Below are 21,130 nucleotides of genomic sequence, written 5' to 3'. Positions count from 1 at the left end.
AAACTGTTCCTGCTGCTATGCTGTGTGATCATACAGGTGCAGCTGTGCCATGTCATATCGCCAGTGATGTCAATGTACGTTTTTACATGATATAAAAGTATCATATTGCAATATTAATGATATGGTTGTACAACGAGACTAGCCCAAGCATATCTGAGAACGAGAGCCGTGTGGCAGCCTCTGATGATGATTTTGTGGCTATAAAGATAGCTACATCAACAACCTCTAGAAAAACACAATACTTTGCAAAATATGCAAGAAGACTGTTACCGCTTAAGGTGCAAACACAACGCTTGTTTCACCACTCGAGGTAAAGACACACTTGAGGTAAAGACACAATCGAGGTAAAGACACACTTGTCGAGCACAACCAAGGTATGAAAGCACGCGAGGAGGATATATTAGCAAAAGTAAACAAATGACTCAACCGAGCATCTCTGGATCAGTCACTCGTTGCACTCCATATGACAGGAAGAGCAAACGGTGGATAGAAATTACTGATGCGGTTACCTGGTGGAAAATCAGGGCCTTAAGCAACTGGTTAAAAACCTCAACCTATGATAAAAAATATTTTTTACCTGAGATGTTTTAATTCACTTTTTAATTTGTGGCAATATGCATGCCGCTAAAGAGTTACAAGGTTAAGTGACTTTAGTCATAGCACTATATTACAGCACTTCACTATCCTGCTGCTGCTGGCAGCTTATTAAAATAAATTCACACTTTAATTTAAGTAGTTTGTCACCAATGACAGAAGCTCGTTGGAAAAAAAGGATGGAAAATGCTCTTCATTTGTTTCCGCGAATAACCCTGCTGCCTACAAGCTGCAATCATGAGAAAACATTGCTTTTTTAAAATTTCAGAAATATCATTCTTGGAAATTTCCTTGAAATACTGTGAAGTAATTTTGTGTCTATATTGCCCACACCTAGTTGGAGGTATGTAATCAGCATGTAATAAACTAATAAAATAAAGGAATAAATGCCGCTTAACTTTGTCAATTAGGAATTATTACTGAGTTATTCCCAATTAGCCTCATTACCTCAAACTGTAACTATGTCATAAAGAAGCATTAAGTCTGTAGACATAACACCGTAGAGCACAGCATTTGAGAGAAACGACAACAAACAAAAACAAAAGGGTGTCTGGTCATCTAGGTAAAAGCAAAACGTTGCCTTTCTAAAAGCAGGCTACTTACTTAGCCACAGTTACTGCTCAGCAAAGCTGTGCCCTACTTATGAAACAGTACAGACATTCATGAGTTTTGGTTTCTCCAAACAATTTTTGCAAACTTCTGTGGACACTCATCGCACTTTAAGACCGTGAAAGTAATTGCCAGCACTGCAGAAAGCTGCAGTATTTTTAAGATCATAATGAACTGATTCTGTTCCCACTCTTCTTTAGACTTTCCAGACTTTCTTTGGTTGTAAATATTTAGCAGTTTGTAAGACTAAAACCACACCATCTCCACAACAATCCAGACTTTTCAGGAATGATGCTGACATTCTCTAGTGTATTTGGAAATTACAATGTGAGCTCGTAACAGGCTTTGATGCTACAATTGTCATGAAACCAACACAGCTCATAAATGACCATTGAAACTTTCAATTAAGTCATGAAAAATGTCCAAAAGTAGAAAGGTTTGGGTTTCTTCAACCCACGAGAAGTTACATAGCTTTGTGGCTGCAACAAGTGCATGTCTGAGAGGGCGGGCTGAGCTGGTTGGACTGCATGTTTCTGTGTACCACTTTAAAGCGTCGCTAATGTTTTATTACTGAAAACAAGAATGCTTTTGTTGAAGTGTAAAATGTTTTATTTATGTGCTGAAGATGTGAAAGTAAAAACAAGCATTTTCAGCTTTGAATTTCATGCAAAACAGTCAGCGCTGACAGTGACTGACAGCTGCTGCGTCGCCCTTGTTGTTGTGTAGAATGTAAATGCTGCCATATGTGGAGCCCAGCACGTCTAATTAAAACTTAAAACACTTGATAATAAATCGTCATGATGGGAAATTACCAGCAGTCACAGCAGATATGGTGACGGAAAAATATGCTTAGTAGGAAAGTTCACTCTAGCATCTTACCATTACACTGAAGTCCTGCTGTGCTATTAACATCTACAAATCTCTTTCGGTTCCATAACATAACACTTGACACAGTCATTTAAGACCAGATCTATTTTTTGCACTGTTTGCCACTCCATTTTTTTCATATTATATTTCCTAACTTGCCTTGACAGACTAAAGTTTTAAATTGTTCACAGAACAACAGTGATGGGACTTTCTGCACTCACAATGAGGCATTAGACTCAAAGCAGACTGTCAACATGTTTTGCTACAAAATTCCAGATGTGTTCATGCCATTTACTTCCCTGACTGGACTGAATGATACTCTTCGGTAAGATAAAAACAGACTTGTTTTATATATGTTTATAGCGGTGCTACAGATTCGTCCATTAGCATGCCATGTTTTGTTGTAGAACTGCATTTTTACTCATTCTGTGAACTGTACCAAGTACTCTAGAAGTTGCAAAGTTCATTTTCCAGACGTTTTTCGGCCATTTGTGATCGGTGTAGAAACCCCCAACACTTGACTCAAAGCGCTTTCCCCCACTGTCTGGCTTGCGACGGCTAATGTTTTCCAGTTGCTTATTCATCCCTTCTTTTTTCTGTGCTCCAAAGGGACTTTTTACCTGAGTCAGGATTAAGCTATATCGGCGTAGTGGAAACACCCGACCTGAGGCTGCTTGTCTGCCTGCACCTCCTTAAACCAGACTGAACCCTTAGGCTTACACATTGGCTGAACATGGGTCAATGAAACTCCTGACAAACTTGTGGGTGTTACAGGTATCAAATGTACAGGGACAAATGAATAACTTCCCCAGAAACCCAGGCACAACGGATCACACGCATATTGCGAGAAATATTTTGTTTTTTGATTTGCTTACATCATTTACAGAGCGACTGTTTTATCATAGGTCATGACTACAAGTAGGAACATGTAAAGCAATGAAGTTACGGGCAGCATGAAAAAGAAATTAAAACCACCTACACTCAGGTGTCAGGTGAATATTATGACTGGCATGTAAATCATTCCTCTGCAGACTTGGTTGTGTGTTCTAAACTGAATGAACCAAGGCTCTTATTGTTTATTAAAGTTATGACTATACAAAGAAAAGGTCCAAGAAGAGGTTAACATGGATGACTGACAAGATTTTCTTTTACTGTTAATGTAGAGTTATAGCAGGCAGAAGCAATGTTTACCCATCCTTAGGTACAATTCTTAAATTGTGTAGGAATTATTATCTGAGGGTTTAAAATTAAAGGAAAGAAGAGTTCATTTTATCTTTCATTTCATCAAGAGTTCTAGTCTTTTCTTTCTTTCTTTCTTTCAAATCAACAGGCTGTTTTAAATACAGATCGTGATTCCAAGTAATAGTTTTTGTGACCTCAACAGTAGACTACAGTAGACAAAGAGAGGCAGTGAGTAGCTGGAGAAATCATTGGTTGATTTATCTGCTAAAGAAACACTCTTTACTTTTGCACAGCCCTTTGGCACCATCTACAGGGCAGAAGAGGAAAATTTCCCTTTCAATGAATTAAAAATACATTGTGCAAAGTGGAAATACTATGTTCAAAGCATATTTCTGTGGGGGAAAGAGTTTGGTTTGTGGTTTTTAAGTTTTACTCGTGTGTCCTTATGTATGTTACCTGGTATATCCTGAAAGGGATGTATCTGAAGCCTCCCTCCTCAGTGGGATATTCCATCAGCTTCCTGTTCATGGCCCAGAACTGGTCGAACTTATCTGACACAAAAACAGACACATAACATAAAAATCACACAAAGATAAAACTAACTTTTTAATAGGTCATCAGTATGCCTATTAGACCCCGTCCCTAAAAGATTACTCAAATAAGTCTTACCATTAATAAAAATTATTGTTATTACACTTTTTTCTTTATATATCACAAAATAATTCAGGCTGCTGTTCCTAAGTAATTCCTTAAAAATCCCTTACTTGATTTCAAACCTTCCTTTCATTCTGAAAACTCTTCCAATTCTTGTTGTAAATCTGCTGTGCGATAGTTTGCAGAGGAATGATTTATTTGAAGAGTTTCAGTCAGAATTTAGAGTTCACCATAACAACGAAACAGCGCTAGTGAAGGTTACTATTTATTTTTTATGACCTTAGACAGTTGACTGATCTGTGCTTGTCCTGCTCGACCTCAGTGTGGCACTCAATGCCACCTACTACATTTTATTACAGAGAGTAGAATACACCGTTGGTATTAAAGGAAATGTACTGTGCTGCTTTCAATTGTACTAATGTGATAGATGCAAACTTTCACTTCCTCACAGACAAAAGTTAGCAACGTGGCTCCACGGGGTTCTCTGCTGTGACCAATATTTCTGACATCACACAGTTATACTGTTAGAAAACGCTGTGCTGATGTTGCTGATGCTGATTACCTTGTAATATTTATCTCTAAAGCCAGGTGACATACATAAACTTTTTAAACCACAGGTACATCTTACATCTGTCATTTTTACTTCTAAATTACGAAAAAAAAATTTGATTATTGAACAGAAACATGGCGTCTATCCAGGCATTTACTCTGGATAACATTATCCGGCCTCCAGCAATGCACTGAGGAATCTTAACACTCACGAAACAAATGCCTAGGATGGCCTTAAATATACGCAATACTATTAAAATGAGAAACATCTGCCTCAGAGAGCTGTTCTATAAGTCTTCAGTTCATCCAGATCACTGCAGCAACAGTACTAACAGGTCCTGGGTTGCTAGTGGACTGGGATGGTGCTGCTTGTAGTCCCTTCTACTTAACAGACAGTTCTTCCTTTTAATGTCCCCAAATGCTTAGGGCAATGACTCTCAAAGTGTGGGCCGTGAAGATTAAAATGACTCACAGTGACATAATTACGGTATATAAAATGTATTTACTTATATAAAAAGTGAATGGAAACTGGTCATAGGAGGTGGTCAATTTGTGGATTAACTCATTAGTCTGGCCCTCATTTATTGCTCTTATTTTGAAGATTGTGTTGCAGTGGCAATGAGGGACACATATGTCTGGGTATCATTAGCAATTTACATAAACAATAAAAACAACAGCCTGTGTTGTTTATGTTTACTACATAAAATTTCCAAGGAAATGCATCACTTTCACTTGAATTTTAATTAGTGTGAAGATTTAAGATTGGGTGCATGGTCTCTATGGGATTTTCTGGTTTTTAAGTGAGCTGGAGCGGGTGCAATATAAAGCACTGTTGTTTTGAGTGGGTGTAGCTTAAATTAAAACTGAACTGAATTGAATACATGCCTAGCCTAAGACATGTGCTAGAATGAGAATGAAATTGTTCTTTAACTCTGAGAAACACCAGTTTTCAAACACCTCAGCACCTTCAAATGGAGGTTAAAGTAAAAGATAGAGACGCGTCACTAAAACTGAAATTTAGTGTCAGTATTACTCGGGCCAACTGTCAAAGCAACACAAGAATTTAGTCTTTTAGTTACAGTGTGATCTTTCACCATCAAAATGTTTCCACACAGCATATGCTAATGTCAAACCCCCCACCTGCATCCCTGCCTTACTTTCACATGAACAGTCTGTTTTTCTCTCTCCTGGATGAAAGTTTGAGACCTCTCTGTTTCTGGTCTGTTTTGGATGTGAAAGTTTTAGTTCAGATTAAGTTTCATCTTTCACTTTCATGTCTGGGGCCAACTCCTTCTTTTTGGATAGGTTAAAAGGACTTGCTTCTTCTCTGTTAAATGCAGTTTTAAACAAAACCCTCAGTTAAAAAAACAAGTTCATAACCTTATCTTTTTAAGAATCTTCTAAATTCACTTTTATCTGCCTTTTCATAATAATGTGATATTTTGTTATTTTCACACCACGAGTTTCAGGGGAAAGTGGGAGAGAGACAAGCAGCTGAAGTTTTGCGGGTTTGACACCCTTGGGTTTTTCTGCAAACCTGTTCGACTCTTACAAATGCCACATGCACAGTGTGCAGTTTTGACAGTTATGGGATAATAACAACTATAAGCAAACTATCTGAGAGATAGGCATTAACAATTTTCACATCCATAGAGTATGCAAACTAACCAAAAGAACCGTTAGATGCAGACTTATTTGTAATAATATTCATATAAATGGCTTTTGCTACTTTAAGCAGAATTTATTGTTCAGGATGGCTGGTGTGTTTACTGTTTGCCCCAGTCCAAGGATACCCTGTGTGCCTGCAGTGAGCTCTGTTAATAAATGGAGGCAGGGGAAAAGCACAACCAGTCTGTGGGTCATTCTTGCTTTGCTCCATCAGCCAAAAACACTCTTCTCCATGTCAGCCAGCCATGGAGAAGAGTGAAGTTATAACATACAAAGAACTGAAACTGAGTGTTGACAACGTCAAGAAGTGCTCACTGCAGCCACCTTCTGTGCTTTTCATCCTGGATTTTTTTTTTTTATCTTTAAGGGTTTTTTTTTTTTGCAGTTCTTCTTTTCCTGGTGAACTCTGCTGTAGTTTTGGTCCACTATCAACCAGTCAGCATCTGGGAGACGCATATGTCATCCACTTCCAGCGATGTAGATGTAGCATTTCGGAGGACTGCCCGGGAGTGCGTCAGCAGTCTGTATAAATCCCTCTCTCCACCCTCTCGAAATGGAAACGTGTACACAGACGGACACATTTGCAGAACTATAAATTCCACTTTAGACATTTAGATATAAGCGTGACTGGTCTGGAATAACATTTGTGTGCTCTAATAATAACTAAGAAGCAGGCAATTATACAGAAAACCAAGATGACACATTTGCTGCTGAGTGGTCCAAAGGGTGGCTGCCGTCCTGGTGGTTGAAGTGTTTATAGTTACCATTTTAATCAGCTTGACCAGCAGACATTCCAGGCACATCATGTTGCAGACTGGGTTGCAATTCAAAAACAAGCACAAGTTTTACAACAAACCACAAATCAGAGGCATCCAGTTCTCCCTGACACCTCTCCCAACACAAGCTTTGACTATTCTATAAAGCCGGTAGGAGATTAATCTGCTTGGAACGATGATGTGGAAATACAAACTGGTGGGCGTTTGGAAAGAAGTTTGCAAACTCAGACCGTCCCTCTCTTTGGTTTGTTTATGCATCATGATCATCTGCCAATCTGTTTGGATGTATTCTTTGTGTGCATGTCAACGCCACACCCTGAAATGGGCATGTGCGTGTGTCTCACCGTTCTGCAAGCCCATCCACAGCTGTTTGTGGTCTTTCTTCTGCATGTCATTGACAACTTGGCTCTTGTGCTTCAGGGCGTCGGCCTCCTTGATGCTGGACATGAAGTGAGCCTCTATCACAGAGCTGGATGGGCAGTGGAGCAGGTCCTGATCTGGAAAATTCTGACACATATTCACATGGCAAAAATATTTAAAGCTCGATGATGGGGATACCACAAGAAACAGGAAAACATGTTCTCAGGCCATTTTATTTACACATCTACAGACATATCTACAAATAATTAACTGGCAATTAACACAGTCTTTTTGTCTCTGCTTTGGTTCACCAACCAGAGTAATCCTCTTCATTCATCCCTATTTCAATATTTTGTTGTGTATTTATTTCCAATATTTTGTATTGTATTTGTAGCTGAGTAAGTAAGAGGTTTAACAGAACTTCATGCTTCTAGAAACAAATTAGATAGGAGCGCTAAGACTTATCAAATCAATAAACTTGTGATCAGCTCTTACCTTAAAGTGCACAGTGATGCTCCAGGGTAAGACGCTGTTAGAAGCATGGAGGTCAAACAAGACTCCAATTGGATAGTGCCTGTATCCATGAAATGCAAAAACAAAATTATGGTACAAGAGAAAAACCTGTTGAATGTTTGTGTTCAGCATCTGTTCCCAAAGCCAAGAAACTAGTTTTACCCCTATCTTTGGGCTTGGAAACGTTTAAGCTGATCAGTTGCATCACCTGTAGACAGTAGAGTAGACAGGAAGCAGGGAGAGAGACTGGGAGGAAAACACACTGGAGGTGGCCCAGGACTGACTCAAATCCAGGCCCCTGTAGAAGCCTTTCAGCTGGTGAGTTATACTAAAGATTATGACTTATACTAGAGAGTCTAGTCACATCTTTACATAGATCATTTTATCAGGACTTTGTTTCACATAATCCTATGTTTTTTCTTTTGCGCAGTGGTTTGGTAAGTTTAACCATAACATATAATCATAACAGTTTTAATCCTAACTTCCAGTGTTTAGAAAGGGGTTTGTAACACGCTTCGATGTTTCAGAAATGAAGAGGCTTTTCTTCATCAGAGCCTAAAATAATGCATGCATTTCATGTTTGTACTCATATGCTAATCATACTGGTTATCATAACGGCTAAGAAGATAAAATTATTTTTCTATATGACAATAAGTAATTAATGACTACTTTTTTATTTAGCGATTTACTATTACTTGTGTTGCACTACTGACATCTTGTGGCTACGTGCTGTAATTCCATCTTTATAACTGGCTCTGATTTTAGCAGTCAGTAGGCACAAAAGAAATGCAAATACTGGCAAAAGCTTCTGTGCTGTTCTCGAATGCTTAAGTTGATAGTGGCATGAATACATAGTCCTGACTGCACAACGCTTTAGAGAACATACACAAGGCAGCAAAACAAAAGACAATTACATCAAATAGATTATTTATTCCCAATGAAGAGATTTGACTACATTTATTTTCAAGATGATGCCTAAATATAACATTAAACCCCAACCCAGTTTCCAGATAATACTGCTAGCTGTAATATGGTGTCAGTCTTATAAAGTAGGACAATAAACTAACTGGATCAGCCAAAAGACATTTCATCGGTAGACATTTCTATAAAAATAATCATGACAGTAACAAACTTTAAACATGATAAGCAGAGAATGAGATTCTGTTCTTTTAACATTTGTCTTCCACGAATGCCAAACCACCATCTGACGACTGGAAAAGTAAAACTCCATTGATGCACTGATTGAAATGAGTTCAAACAACAGCAGTTATTCTCTCACCATTTGAGTGGCGTTCCTTCGTACTCGAACCACATCTCCTCCACATCCTCTGCTCTCATCACTTTGAGGAAGTGCTTTTTCACCTTGTCTGTGACCAGAGTCAGGTAGCTCACTCTGGGTAACAGCAGCTGATAAAGTAAGAGAACAGGGGAAGAGGTGCATTAATAAGGGACAGTCTGTTACTTTGAACTACATGGTAGCCGTGGGCTAAATTTAGAAAGTGCACATTAATGACATAATGAGCAGCTATATTGTGTGTCTGCTTGGTTCTTTGTGTATTAACATCCAATATTACAGATGAGTAAAATGTCCTCACACAGTTGTGAATTAAAGACACCTATAAACAATGAATGAATTATTTTGTTATTTTTTCCATTTACTGTGACATATCATATATGTCACATAACAGCAGACAACAATCTATAGAGTAACTGTAGCATCATGTTGTACATTTTTGTGGTGCATGTGAGCCATGTGGCATAGCTACGGCAACTACATAGTAACTGCTGTTAGATCACAATCCCTCAATTCACTAGAATTAACCACATTCAAAGATTCTTAACACTTAATTTACATGGATACCCTGAAACTTGAAGTACATGTTGGTTGGGACTTGTAAACAAAATAGATTATTTGCATAATCTATGGCCTGTATTCACAGGACTTCTTAGGACTTAAGAGTAGCTACTAGTGATAACTGCGGTATGCTCTACCCTAAAAATAAATCCTGACAGAGGTAAAAAAAATTTTCACAAAGCACCACAGCCCTTGAAAGAACTCTCAATGTGAAAAAATGTTAGCAGTGGACAGGAGGACTTTTAGAAGGAGACTCATCAGCAGAGAAGGAAATGGTAGAAAGACAAAGTGTAGAGCAACCATTTTTCCTCCAAGTGAGGAACAAATTCGCAGTTTACATATTTGAGTTAATTAATGGGTTTGTTTTGGGGTTTTTTGGTTTGCTTTTTTTTTGAGAAGATCCAATTATCACTAAAGACTAGCATAAGAGATCAGTAAACACAAACTGAAGCTGCCATATTGATACTCATGGTGTGCTGATTAACTCAAATCAATCAATGTACTTAGTTTCATACAAGAAAACACTCCACTTGCTGGATGCCTTTAAACAGCAGAGCAATTGTATCTTTTTTTCTCTTACAGTCTGTACAGCAGCTGATTGAGACAAGGTAGAAATAGTTGTATCAGAAGTGTCAGAAACCATAAAATGGAGTTACAGTGTAGCAGTAATTACTTTGATTTGTTAAACCACAGTGATCTCATTATCGTTTACAGCATTTTCACAGTCTCAAACTATTACACACTTAATTTAAATTGCCACGGTGTTGCTGGTGTAAGTTTTAAAAGCTCATCATTTATTTCCCTTAGGATAAACAGATAAACAGAGTAACTTACAAAATATCCCAGAACGGTGTATAAACACAAGCAAAAATTATAGGCATGTCATTGTACTTCGGCACAGACTGGTTTGTAATTCCAAGTATTGTGTAAATATTGTCTAAAAGCTAGTGTATTCAACTGAAATGTCCATTACATTAGGTCAGTGATTCCCAATTGGTGTGCAGTGCAAGTGCAATTGTGTTCCTTAAGGGAAGTCCAGGTGTGAAACTGGTTCACCCGAAAGACAAAACTCCTAAACACAAACTTAACAATGCAGTGTATGCTGTACAGTGCAGCGAGGAATGCCCAGACCTAGAGCTGGGCGATATATCGAGTTTTTAAAAAATATCGATATATTTTTATACGAGATATAAGATGTGACCATATCATTTATATCGATATAGTCTATGTTACGTTATAATTATACTTGTGGAGCCGCAAGTTTGCCTCTCTTTCGTCCACTTTCGTCTTTACGCAACGTTACTCGGCCTCGCCTCTCCTTCACTGAACACAACTCCCCCTCCTCCCCCATCGCTTCACCTACAGGAAGCGACAAGATGGACACGGCAAATCTCCGTTAACGAGTTACTGCGCATCGCCCCGTGCGTGGGGCTGGACGGCGTCAACGTGTTAGCTAGCTAACCACGCTAACGCCATGCAGCCCAGAGGTGCTGCACGGACTAAAATCCTTTCATTTTCTCAAAAGTTGGCAGCGTGCCTTATGTATGAATTCTGGTTGTGCTTGATGGCCGCGAACCGATTTTATGTGGAACACGGCGCTCAGCAATCTGTCAAAAATGTTTTAGTACGACTTTGGTAAGCTACGGAGCTGCACCGCTTGATGGATTGTCGGAGCATTACGGCTGAGCCTAGCGGAGTGATACGTACTGTGCTTCAACGTAATATTACCCTACTGTGTATAAGGACCATAAATGGCACCTGTTAAGAGACGTGGTTGCGAAGTGGATTTCAAACTCCAGGCTGTCAGTCACGCAGTAGAAGTTGGGAACAGAGCAGCTGTGAAATCTGTCTTTGTTATTGTGCTCAGCGTCTTTTAGTTTACATTTTGACTGCACAATTGTGAGCTTTTTGTTATGCACAAAAACAACATTGTTTTCTTTTATTTATGGAGCATTATTATTTAATAAATGCTCATAATTTATTTTTGAGTAAATTTTATGTACATCTGCTCTATGTTAATAAAAGTGCCTGTGTGACATCTGGGACACAGCTTTGACTAAGAACTCTCTTTTTGTTCTTACTTTATGGCTTTAAAAAAATATATCGAGATATATATCTTATATCGCCATCCAGCTAAAAAAATATCGAGATATGAATTTTGGGTCATATCGCCCAGCCCTACCCAGACCTCTACATCGGAGAGACCAAAAAGCCACTTCACAAGTGCATGGCACAACATAGAAGAGCCACCTCCACGGGACAAGACTCAGCGGTTCATCTGCATCTAGAGGACAAAGGTCACTCTTTCGAGGATGCCAACATTCACATTTTGGACAGAGAGGACAGATGGTTTGAAAGAGGAGTGAAAGAAGCCATTTACGTCCACTGTGAGCGACACCAACTGTCTGCCATCTATAATCCAGTTTTGAGATCCCTTCCCAGACGCCTTAACGCCCACTCACATCCTGGGCCATCTGACCTCAGGAAATCACATGATAGGGTGGGACCAGGTTTCACAATGAGCTCACGCGAAACCCTGGCTGATTGTGACCCACACCTGCTTTCACACCTTGGCTCATGTGATTAGGTAGAGGATCATCAGGGGGTCATTTGTCCCTCTGTGGGGGGAAACTCCCACTGCGTTTAAATCTGGGGCTCTCCACCATTTGACCTTAGAACTGAAGAAGCTTCTCGGATGAGAGGTGAAACGTCTTCAAGCAACTCGAAGTCCAGACACTTTTCTTTCCAAGCTCCTTAGACTACGATGACCTGGATGACTGAGAACCTTCACAGACATATCTATATGTACTTGTATTTGTTTTTTATTCTATATGATTTTTCTCTTCTTGTTCATTTATTTGTAAACCACTGAGTCTGTAACAAACACTGATACAGCAGACATATACAAAAGTCATGAGCCACCCCTCATTTCTTTGTATTTTCTTTAGATTAATGGAAAATGGGAGCCACAAGTTACTGGAAAAAAGTGCAAACATACATGGAAATACATTGAGTTTCCACACTTCTACCAAGCTAAAAATCTGTATTTGGTATATCTGGTCTATTCGGGTATCCTTCTACTGCATTTTTTATGTGGGATCATAGCCACTCAGATGCTTTCCTAATGGACCAAAATCTGATGGCATTTTTCTGCAATCATAATTCTAGCAATTTTGACCAGATACTCAACACACCTGGCTGAAATGTAGCCTGAAACTGTGACAGTCTCCAATGCACTTTACAGATACACACTGTTCTACGTCTTTCCTGACCATCAAGTTTGGATTTATCACTCCATAATATGTGTTTTCAGTCCATTTCTTGTGTATCCACATCCTTTTCTCCCTGTTTCCCTTCCTTAAGAATGGCTTCTTGACAGCCACCCTTCCACTAATTTCTGATGAGGCTTCAGTGAACAGCAGATAGACAAACTGAAAGATTGCACCTCTACTGTGTCAGATCTTTGCTGTTTTCTTTTCTATTTCTGAAGGGTGTGAATTTCAGATACTTCTTATCTGCTCCAGATAGTGTTTTAGGCCTACAATTTCCTATTCTGCCTTCCACCTACCTAACCATTTTCCTGTGCACCACGCTGAGGTAAGTCATGTTTTCACCTAATAGTTATACGTGAATCACTTTATTGGTGCAAAAATACTATTTTATGCCTGTCAAACTGTGTTACTCTTGGCAGTTTTTATAGATTCAAATAAAGTGATGTGAACAAATGATTTGTTTTCCCCCAACAACACATTATATAATTTAAAACAGGTTCCTTCCTAAATTTATTATACATAGATACAACAGTGATTCATTCCTTGAGTTAGGTTTTTTGCTTCTTTTATGTTTGTATGATTCATTGGACGGTGTAAAGTGGTTTAATATATATATATATATAGATATATATATATATATAGATATATATTATTTTGAGAATGGTCAGCTACAGGGACTGTACTGAAAATGAGAGCAAAAGGAGCCACAGTGTTCAACGCCACTCAAAGCCAAAGCAAAAAAAGCAACTGCAATAATGTCTGGCTACCTGGAAGTATAAAGAAATGTAATTTTCGCAAGCAAGAACAAAATGTTTGAAAAACACTTTGTTAGATGATACTTAGAACTACACCTATAATCTATGTAGGTTTGACTATTTCACTAATGTTTTCGGTTCAGGTGAGACCACAGCCTGGTCAGCTACACCTCCACACTGAGGTAGTTAGTTCCTTCATTTTGCTTTGACAACTCTTTTACATCATTCTTATCCTAGAACTCCTTGCTGCTGAGTGGATCCTCGGAATGCTTATGAATATGGGTCATGTACCCTTCTGTAAGCAGGCTTACAAAAGTTAAATAAGAGGCTTCCTTCTGACTGTGTTGTCTGAAGGACTTCCTTGAAGCATGCTTCGTCAGAAAGCATTAATCTCCAAAAACAAAAGTTAAGTCAGGCCTAGATTTTGCATCATGTTAGATGAGAACAACTGTACTTACATAATAAGCCTCGGCTTCCCTCTCAGTAACCTCATCCTGGTTCAGAGTGAAGCAGGTGGGTATCCGGCCGAACCAAACGTCTCTCAACACGTCCTTGTCATCTGCCATGCTGCTGCTCCCAGTGGCACATAAAGAATGAATTCCTCAAACAGATGCCTGCTTCAGAAGAGATAAATCGCCTACTGTCAGCAAAAGATCGGAGCATGATTAGCAAGCAAACACTGACAAAACTTTCAGCATCCAAACGCTGAACCTCAGTTCAATAACCAGTGCAAGTTAAGCTAGCACCACGTTGGCGCACTTCAGGTTTGAGTAACTTAGATATCTCTTAAGTAAATTGCCAGTGAAGTTATTTCTAGGTTACAGTTCAGTGATAGGTCGCTACCTATCTCTTAGACCTCCAAAGGAACTCCAAAATTGTCGAACTACGCAGCTGTAGAGCAAAAACTGATGTTAGCTCGAGGGCTAAGTAGGCTAACTTACCCAATGGAAACATAATAAAGAAATGTTTAAAGTCCAATTACAAAGGTACTGATAATATTTCCCACAGACAGACATTCTTACACTGTGAGAAGGAGATGGGGGAGCCTTACTTTTTAGTCGATATTTTGTAGATATATTGAATGGAAAAGGGGCCTATGTTGTCATTCCCCCGCTGACACCGGAAAAACAGCAAAAATATCCAATTTCCCGCAAAACAGCGACCACTGGCGACCGCTATTCTTACTAAACCAACTACAGAAATATACCAAATGATCTGCAATTTTACGTTGAAAAAGACACTAAAATTTTAAAAATAAATATTAAATGCTTAAAGTATTTTAAAGCGTTGTAGGTTTTGCATCCATCCCCCACCAAATAGCCGAGTGGTAAAGAGAACCGGGGGCGACGCATCATCAGTATGCGACGGCCCTTCTCAACTACGTAGCTCTCTTCCGCCTGTTTAGGATCTGTTGTGTTCATCGGCAGCTCCGGGAATGGATAAAACAACTGAGATGGATAACCTGGAAATGCGTCTCCGGGCGCTAGAGAGTCGTATATATGGCGAGAGAAAAAACAAGAGTGGAAAACCTGTAAAGGTTCGCTTATATTATGTATATCTGTATATATACTAGTTGTTAGCTTTGCGGAGCTAACGTTGGTTGTGAGTAAACGCCCTTTTTTAATTTATACACTAGAATGTCTGTGAAGGTTCTCAGTCATCCAGGTCATCGTAGTCAAAGGAGCTTGCAAAAAAAAAAAAAGCTCCTTTGACTATACACTAGAATGTTAGCAGAAGTTGTTTTAGTTGTTCAATTTAGTTTCGCACAAATATGAGAAACTTACTTTCCTGCCCATCAAGAAGCTATTCCTTTATTTTCATAACTGTTGGTTATTTAGCTTTCATCTGTTTACATTAAAAAAGCTGTGCGTTGTAACCTGGTTTTTGTGGCGCTGTGCTTTTGTGTCTGTTCAACTTAATCATAATCAACAATACAATAGTCTGACACGGTTAAACGAAGAAACCTCGGCTAGCTAGTGATGAGATGCTTTTTGAGGCGAGGGGACTCAGCAGGGTATCATGTGATCTGGAAAAAACACTCTGGCTTACAAAGAGGCATTTAAGTTGGTTTGTTTTCCACTAGATTTTGTCATTCCAAAGGTGGAGATAGTGCTACAGTGTGCTGTTAGGCTTAATTTACTTTAAATTCAAAGATTTAAGAGTATTATTGCCATCTCAACACATGAGGTAGCATAAGAGGGAACAAAACTAAGGAATGAGGTTCCTGTGAGCTAAACGACTAAAACAGTAATACGATTTAAAATGCTTTCTAAATTTATAAAAACAAAAGGTATCATGTATCTCTACTGGAGAGAAGGAGAATGAAAGTCATAGGAAGCATGACAGAATGCATGTATGTGAATAAGGAGACAGGTGTCATAGGGAAAAGCAGGGGTAGTGAAGATGGACGAATTTACCCATGGTTTAGCCATCCAAAGTAACAGACATTGCACAAGAGAGGTGAAGAAGAGAATGCCTGCTTTTTCTGGTCCCGATGCTGCACAGCCTGTGACATGAGATGTAATACTTCTTTCCAATGGTCATCTGTGGAAACCATTATCCAATATGTACTGCAAAAAGCCAAATAAGACCTTAAATGTAGTAATATACAGACTAGGGCTGCCACGATTAGTCGACTATCAAAATCATCAACGACTAATTTAATAGTCCACGCGTCGTGTGAAGCTTTGTAAGATCCCAAAAGACACAGGAATAAGTAGGATTTGAGAGTGTAATAACGGGCTGAAACAGAAGATGGCAGCACTGCATGTACAAGGATGCCAGCTGCCGTTAAACCCCAAAGAAGAAGCTGTGTCCCAGAATTCATAGCGCGGCCCTGCTCAGTTTCCAACAATGGCGGCAGCTAGTTAGTTTTAATATTACTCTTATTATTCTTTCTGGGTCACAAAATAAACGTTTAACATATTTTCAGGTGAGAATGTAGCTGTGTAAACTTCAAATATGTGCTCGGTTTATCAAGACAACACATATTTGCAAAAGCGTCCTGACATTTTTGGAGACGTCTGCTATCCACTAGCTCGATAGCTAGCCGGGGGCAAGGCTCATTAGAGCCGGTGAGAACACCGGACTCCCGGCAAATCGTTTTCAAACCCACCGCCGTCTTTCGCTACTCAGGTTAAACATGTAATATAAGTCACTTAGATAACTTAAAAATGTTATTGTTTGGCTTCTTTTAGTATTTTATTTGTTCCTGAGTAAATCGGTTTGGCTGAGATTAAAGTTATAGTTTTTACACAACTGAATAAACGTCAAGCAGACGACTGATTATCAGAAGTGTGAGATGCTGGAGAATATACTCCGGTGTCCTGTTATATTTTAGATAGCAAGGAGCAGACGGTTGAGTTTATTAAACTTCACCGAAACAATCTGCAAATTTCATTAAAATTGAATAAACTATCATCTTGTCTTTATTTTTTAGTTAGCACATACACTTAAAGCTGTAAGCTAATGATGGTTATATAGGAGCAGATGCATGCTGGTGCAATAAGCTGTATGTTGTACATCCAATGGACGCCTGATCTGATTAGTCAACTAATCGCAAAAATAATCTGTGACTAGTCGACTATCAAAATAATCGTTTGTGACAGCCCTAATACAGACAGCATATATTTAGCCTGCATCGCGCTAATTCTCACATTTCTTTTAGGATAATAAGATTCCAGTCCTCATAAGCATAAGAAGAATTTTTTTTTGTAAAATGCCATTATTATTTTTTATTGGTACCTTCTGTATCTCCCAATGTCATATAAACTCTTGCATGTATTTTATGTGCTAGCATACTCCCCTATACCACACCACCAAAAAGCAACAACAACAACAAAAACCCTTGCTATCAGGATGATAACCACTAACTTTTTCCCCTGCAGTGTGCAGAGTCATTGGCCAGGATTCAGGCCGGTCTGACCAACACAGCCAATAAGAGAGAACGAGTAAAGATTCTGCACAAGAAGAGTGAGTCACACATTCTGCCAATCTCTCAGCCCCTACACTTTAGATTATTGGCTTGTTGTATTTTTGTGAATATATATTTTTAACATTACTCTAAATTAGCAACTACTTTATACTGATGTGGTTATTCATATTATAATACCTTTATAAACTGATGTGTTTAGTAATGTGGCTACTGAAAATTAAAAACTTGAAAGGGCTCTAAATTTCTGTGACAACCTTTAACTTTCAAGACACCAAATGTTCTTGCAGAATTTTTTTCTTTATTTAGATTTTAGACTGAGTCTATTGAACTTTAAATCATGCTTATTGGTGTTGTGGTGCAGTTGAGGACCTCTTAAAGTACTTGGACCCTGAGTTCACAGACCACATCACTGTGCCTGATGCCATGAAGCTGGAGTTTATCCTTGCAGGTAAGAACTCTTAAAAGTTCAAATGAAAACTAATATTACTGAGGCATACACAGGCATTAACTTTAATGTCGATTGCTATATGTGCAAATTGTATTGGTATTAAATTTTTTATATATATTGTAAACAAGTAGAAGCTGAATCCATTTCTTGCTCTGTCTCTTTGCAGAGGAGGACTTCTTGCTTTCGCATGCTGCTTTACTGGAACAGGTCAGCAACCTGCAGCCACTGCTGGACAGCACCTACATCAGAGGTGAGTTTCACTTTGTAGGACACATTAATACCCAACAAAACAATGTCTGTTTTGTTCTTTTATATTCCTGGCATCATTTTGGAGGGATCTTATGCTTAGTTTTGTTACCTACGTTTAGCCAGGGGTTTCAGCCTGTTTTAAATGGGTGATAGATGTGCCTATTGTAGTACTCGATGTTTTACCTCATCAGGTCTTGTTTTTTTGTTCACAGATGTACCAGAACATGCCACCAAGCTGCAGCGCTTGTCACAGATTCACATCAAACAGCAGGTAGCCCTTTCTTTCTTTCTCTTTCTTCCCCATCTACTCCTGTGGGTTTGTCTCTCACTAGGTTTTATGTGTAAATATTATTCTGTTTGTTTTACAGGACCAAAGTGAGGTTCAGTCACAGGAAGTTAAGAAGCTTTTTGAAGAATACAACAAAATGGTACACTTCAATTTTTAAATTCCAGTGATTATGAGAACAAAGCTATACATATATTCTTTGGGTAAACAAAATGTAATAATCAATCAAAAACATCTTAAACTTAATTAGCAAACTACCAAAGTTTTTTATCTATAGCTACTTTGGTCAGTCATGGAAAAATTCATAATACACAAGTTGTTGCTGAGATAAAGCTCCACCCACTGACAGCTGACCTCTTGATTGCCAGATGTTCCTGTTGTCCAAGCAGTTCACCCAGTGGGATGAGACCCTGAGAAAAATGGAAGAGGCCAAAGGAATCCGACCTGTGGAATAGTGATTATCAACATACGTTCAGATGACGAAAGTGGAAAAACACTGCACTGTGGTGGGAGTGTCAGATATGTGAGGCAACGGCATCAACACATTTCTTTCTTATTTTCTTTCTTTTTTTAAACATTTAATTTATTTGAATTAGGTGATATAACTTTGATAATCTAACCTGATGTAAGAAATCCTCAAAAGTGTAAGAAACAGTACATTAACAATTCCAGAAATAGTCACTGCAGATTGTAAAATATTGAAGGCAGGTTTGTCTTCCTGCTAATGCTGGTGGTTCCAAACTGACACTCATATTGGAAGAAAATGGGTTTCCTGTAACCGTTTATTTGTGGATGAATTCACTCCTATCATTAAACTTGTAGTTGTTATGCTGTTTATTGTCAGACAAAAGTACTTTACTTGTAATGTATTCCTGTCCTCCTTACTGTAGGCATGTCACAAGACTTAAATTGCTCTTCCCCCAGTTCAAAAACACACACCTAGTTACTTCCCTCTGGATGCTTCTTGACATGACTTATAAAACCTTACATTAGCTTCAGTATTTTTTCCAGTATTTGGTTTGAACAATTTCATTATATCTGATTTATCTTATAGCAAATAAATGTTGATAAATAAATATGACTTTTTGGGGGGATATTCAAAAGTGTTGCATGTTGTGTATATATGAGTCTTACAACAGAATCTGGATCTGTTTAGGTCTGTTTGTGCATTCTGATGTTTTGTCAGTTTCTAATAGGTTACTCAGCCATTTTTCACATTTTCACAGAATAGATGAGATTGGAAACTTGGAAATAATTAACCACATCAAGAAGCAATGTAATATTGTCACTGTATGTTTACTCCAAAACAACACTGAACACCTTAATACCTATGTGCTTTACAAATTGAAATGGCATGACTGACTGAACATTGACCAAGAATTATTTTTGCTGCTGTCTCATGTAAGGCCAGAAGTACAGCACTTTTTATTTTGTTCGTAACAGCTCAAAGAAAAGGTGAGACTATTTTTTGCTCGTTGAATATTGCGCAGCATAGATCAAGGCACATAATATGTTGCTTACTAAAATTGAAAATTATGCTTCAGTTGGTTGGCTCCAGTGTTTTTATATGCTAATAGGTCAGTTATTCAGTTATAAGATCAGTCTCAAACCAAAAATTCATTTTGTTCCCTGAGTTCTGGCAAGAATGGCCCAAAGGAAGGTAGCTGCTAATTCTAATGAATATAGAAAGTATGAATTGGAATTTTATCAGGTATGTTATGCTATATATAATCAAAGGTTGAAAAGAGAGTGGCAGAAATGTAACTAAAGTTTTATGAATTATGTGTTTGTGGCAGCTAGATAGCATAGTGGGAACATGGGCTGTATCCCAATTCAGGGTCTGCAGCCTTAAAGTACGCAGCCTCAACGATCCTCAAGGGCCGCATACTCAAAGACCGCTAAGGCCGGAAGTGCGAGGCTTGTGAAATGGGACGGTCTAGCCTCTGTTGCGCTGCCCAGGTTGCCTAGCAACCATGATACTAACAGCTGGAAACGTGTCATACAGCTTTGTTTGACAGAAATGAAGGAGAAAATCTTTTGTTCATTTGTTTGTTTCTTTCTACATGAGCTTTGATCATTCTCTGTAAGATTAAGCTCAGCTATTGAACGGCGTATATTTTAAAGTAAAGGCTTTAAAACCAAGTTAGTACAAACGTCACTAATGTCACATAACTTTGCCGACATGTGGCCAACAGTAATGTTTTAATGTTCTTCGTTATTAAACATTTGCACATAAATAAGTGACATAATATTCAGTACTTAAAGTTTACTCTTCGGCCGCCCCTCATCTGCCGTTTTTTTTCGGCAAAATTATCCACACCCACCGCCGCGCTATGCATTCTGGGATATGTTGGGCCACGAAGTCTACACTGCCACAGCCTTAAAATTCAGGGAAATGAAGGACGCATTTCAGGGCCGCATTTCGAGCAGCCTTTGAATTGGGACAGCCTTCGGCGCGCCGCTGTGACGTAATCGGCCTTGAAATGCGTACTTTAAGGCTGCAGACCCTGAACTGGGATACAGCCCTAGTTTGCCTTTGGAAATTTAGGTTGGGGCTTT

At 38.7% G+C, this 21,130-nt stretch overlaps 2 protein-coding genes across 5 annotated transcripts in view; one reads left to right on the top strand and one right to left on the bottom strand.

The window, feature by feature from the left end:
• The window catches only part of atg5 (ATG5 autophagy related 5 homolog (S. cerevisiae)), a 49,555-nt gene extending 34,533 nt beyond the window's left edge, over positions 1–15,022 (bottom strand). The window contains exons 1-6 of one of the 4 annotated variants that reach the window (XM_014409483.4): positions 14,706–15,022; positions 14,113–14,271; positions 9,052–9,179; positions 7,755–7,833; positions 7,244–7,406; positions 3,709–3,803 (exon numbers count right to left, since the gene is read on the bottom strand). In XM_014409483.4, the coding sequence (XP_014264969.1) occupies positions 3,709–3,803; positions 7,244–7,406; positions 7,755–7,833; positions 9,052–9,179; positions 14,113–14,220 (573 nt within the window). In that variant the 5' untranslated portion in view covers positions 14,221–14,271; positions 14,706–15,022. Of the gene's footprint in view, positions 1–3,708; positions 3,804–7,243; positions 7,407–7,754; positions 7,834–9,051; positions 9,180–14,112; positions 14,272–14,595 lie in introns of all 4 variants that reach the window. The other 3 variants (XM_014409482.3, XM_014409481.3, XM_076890187.1) reach the window with 3 other exon arrangements.
• On the top strand, positions 15,020–19,674 carry dctn3 (dynactin 3 (p22)). Its single transcript, XM_004560137.4, has 7 exons — positions 15,020–15,191; positions 17,542–17,626; positions 17,950–18,036; positions 18,203–18,286; positions 18,498–18,556; positions 18,654–18,713; positions 18,940–19,674. The coding sequence occupies exons 1-7, from the start codon at positions 15,090–15,092 to the stop codon at positions 19,024–19,026; spliced, it is 564 nt and encodes a 187-aa protein (XP_004560194.1). The 5' UTR covers positions 15,020–15,089; the 3' UTR covers positions 19,027–19,674.
• The last annotated feature ends 1,456 nt before the right edge of the window (positions 19,675–21,130 follow it).

The sequence above is a fragment of the Maylandia zebra genome, linkage group LG11 (assembly GCF_041146795.1).
Source record: "Maylandia zebra isolate NMK-2024a linkage group LG11, Mzebra_GT3a, whole genome shotgun sequence".
NCBI lineage: Eukaryota > Metazoa > Chordata > Actinopteri > Cichliformes > Cichlidae > Maylandia > Maylandia zebra.
Note: the sequence above shows the minus strand (reverse complement) of the source record. Positions and strands in the feature narration are given on the sequence as shown.

Excerpts from the sequence above, each read along its gene's own strand:
- dctn3 (XM_004560137.4), top strand. The coding sequence starts at position 15,090 with ATGGATAAAACAACTGAGATGGATAACCTGGAAATGCGTCTCCGGGCG. Across the intron at positions 17,627-17,949 it reads AAAGATTCTGCACAAGAAGA|TTGAGGACCTCTTAAAGTAC; the intron begins GTGAGTCACACA and ends GTTGTGGTGCAG. Across the intron at positions 18,037-18,202 it reads GCTGGAGTTTATCCTTGCAG|AGGAGGACTTCTTGCTTTCG; the intron begins GTAAGAACTCTT and ends GTCTCTTTGCAG.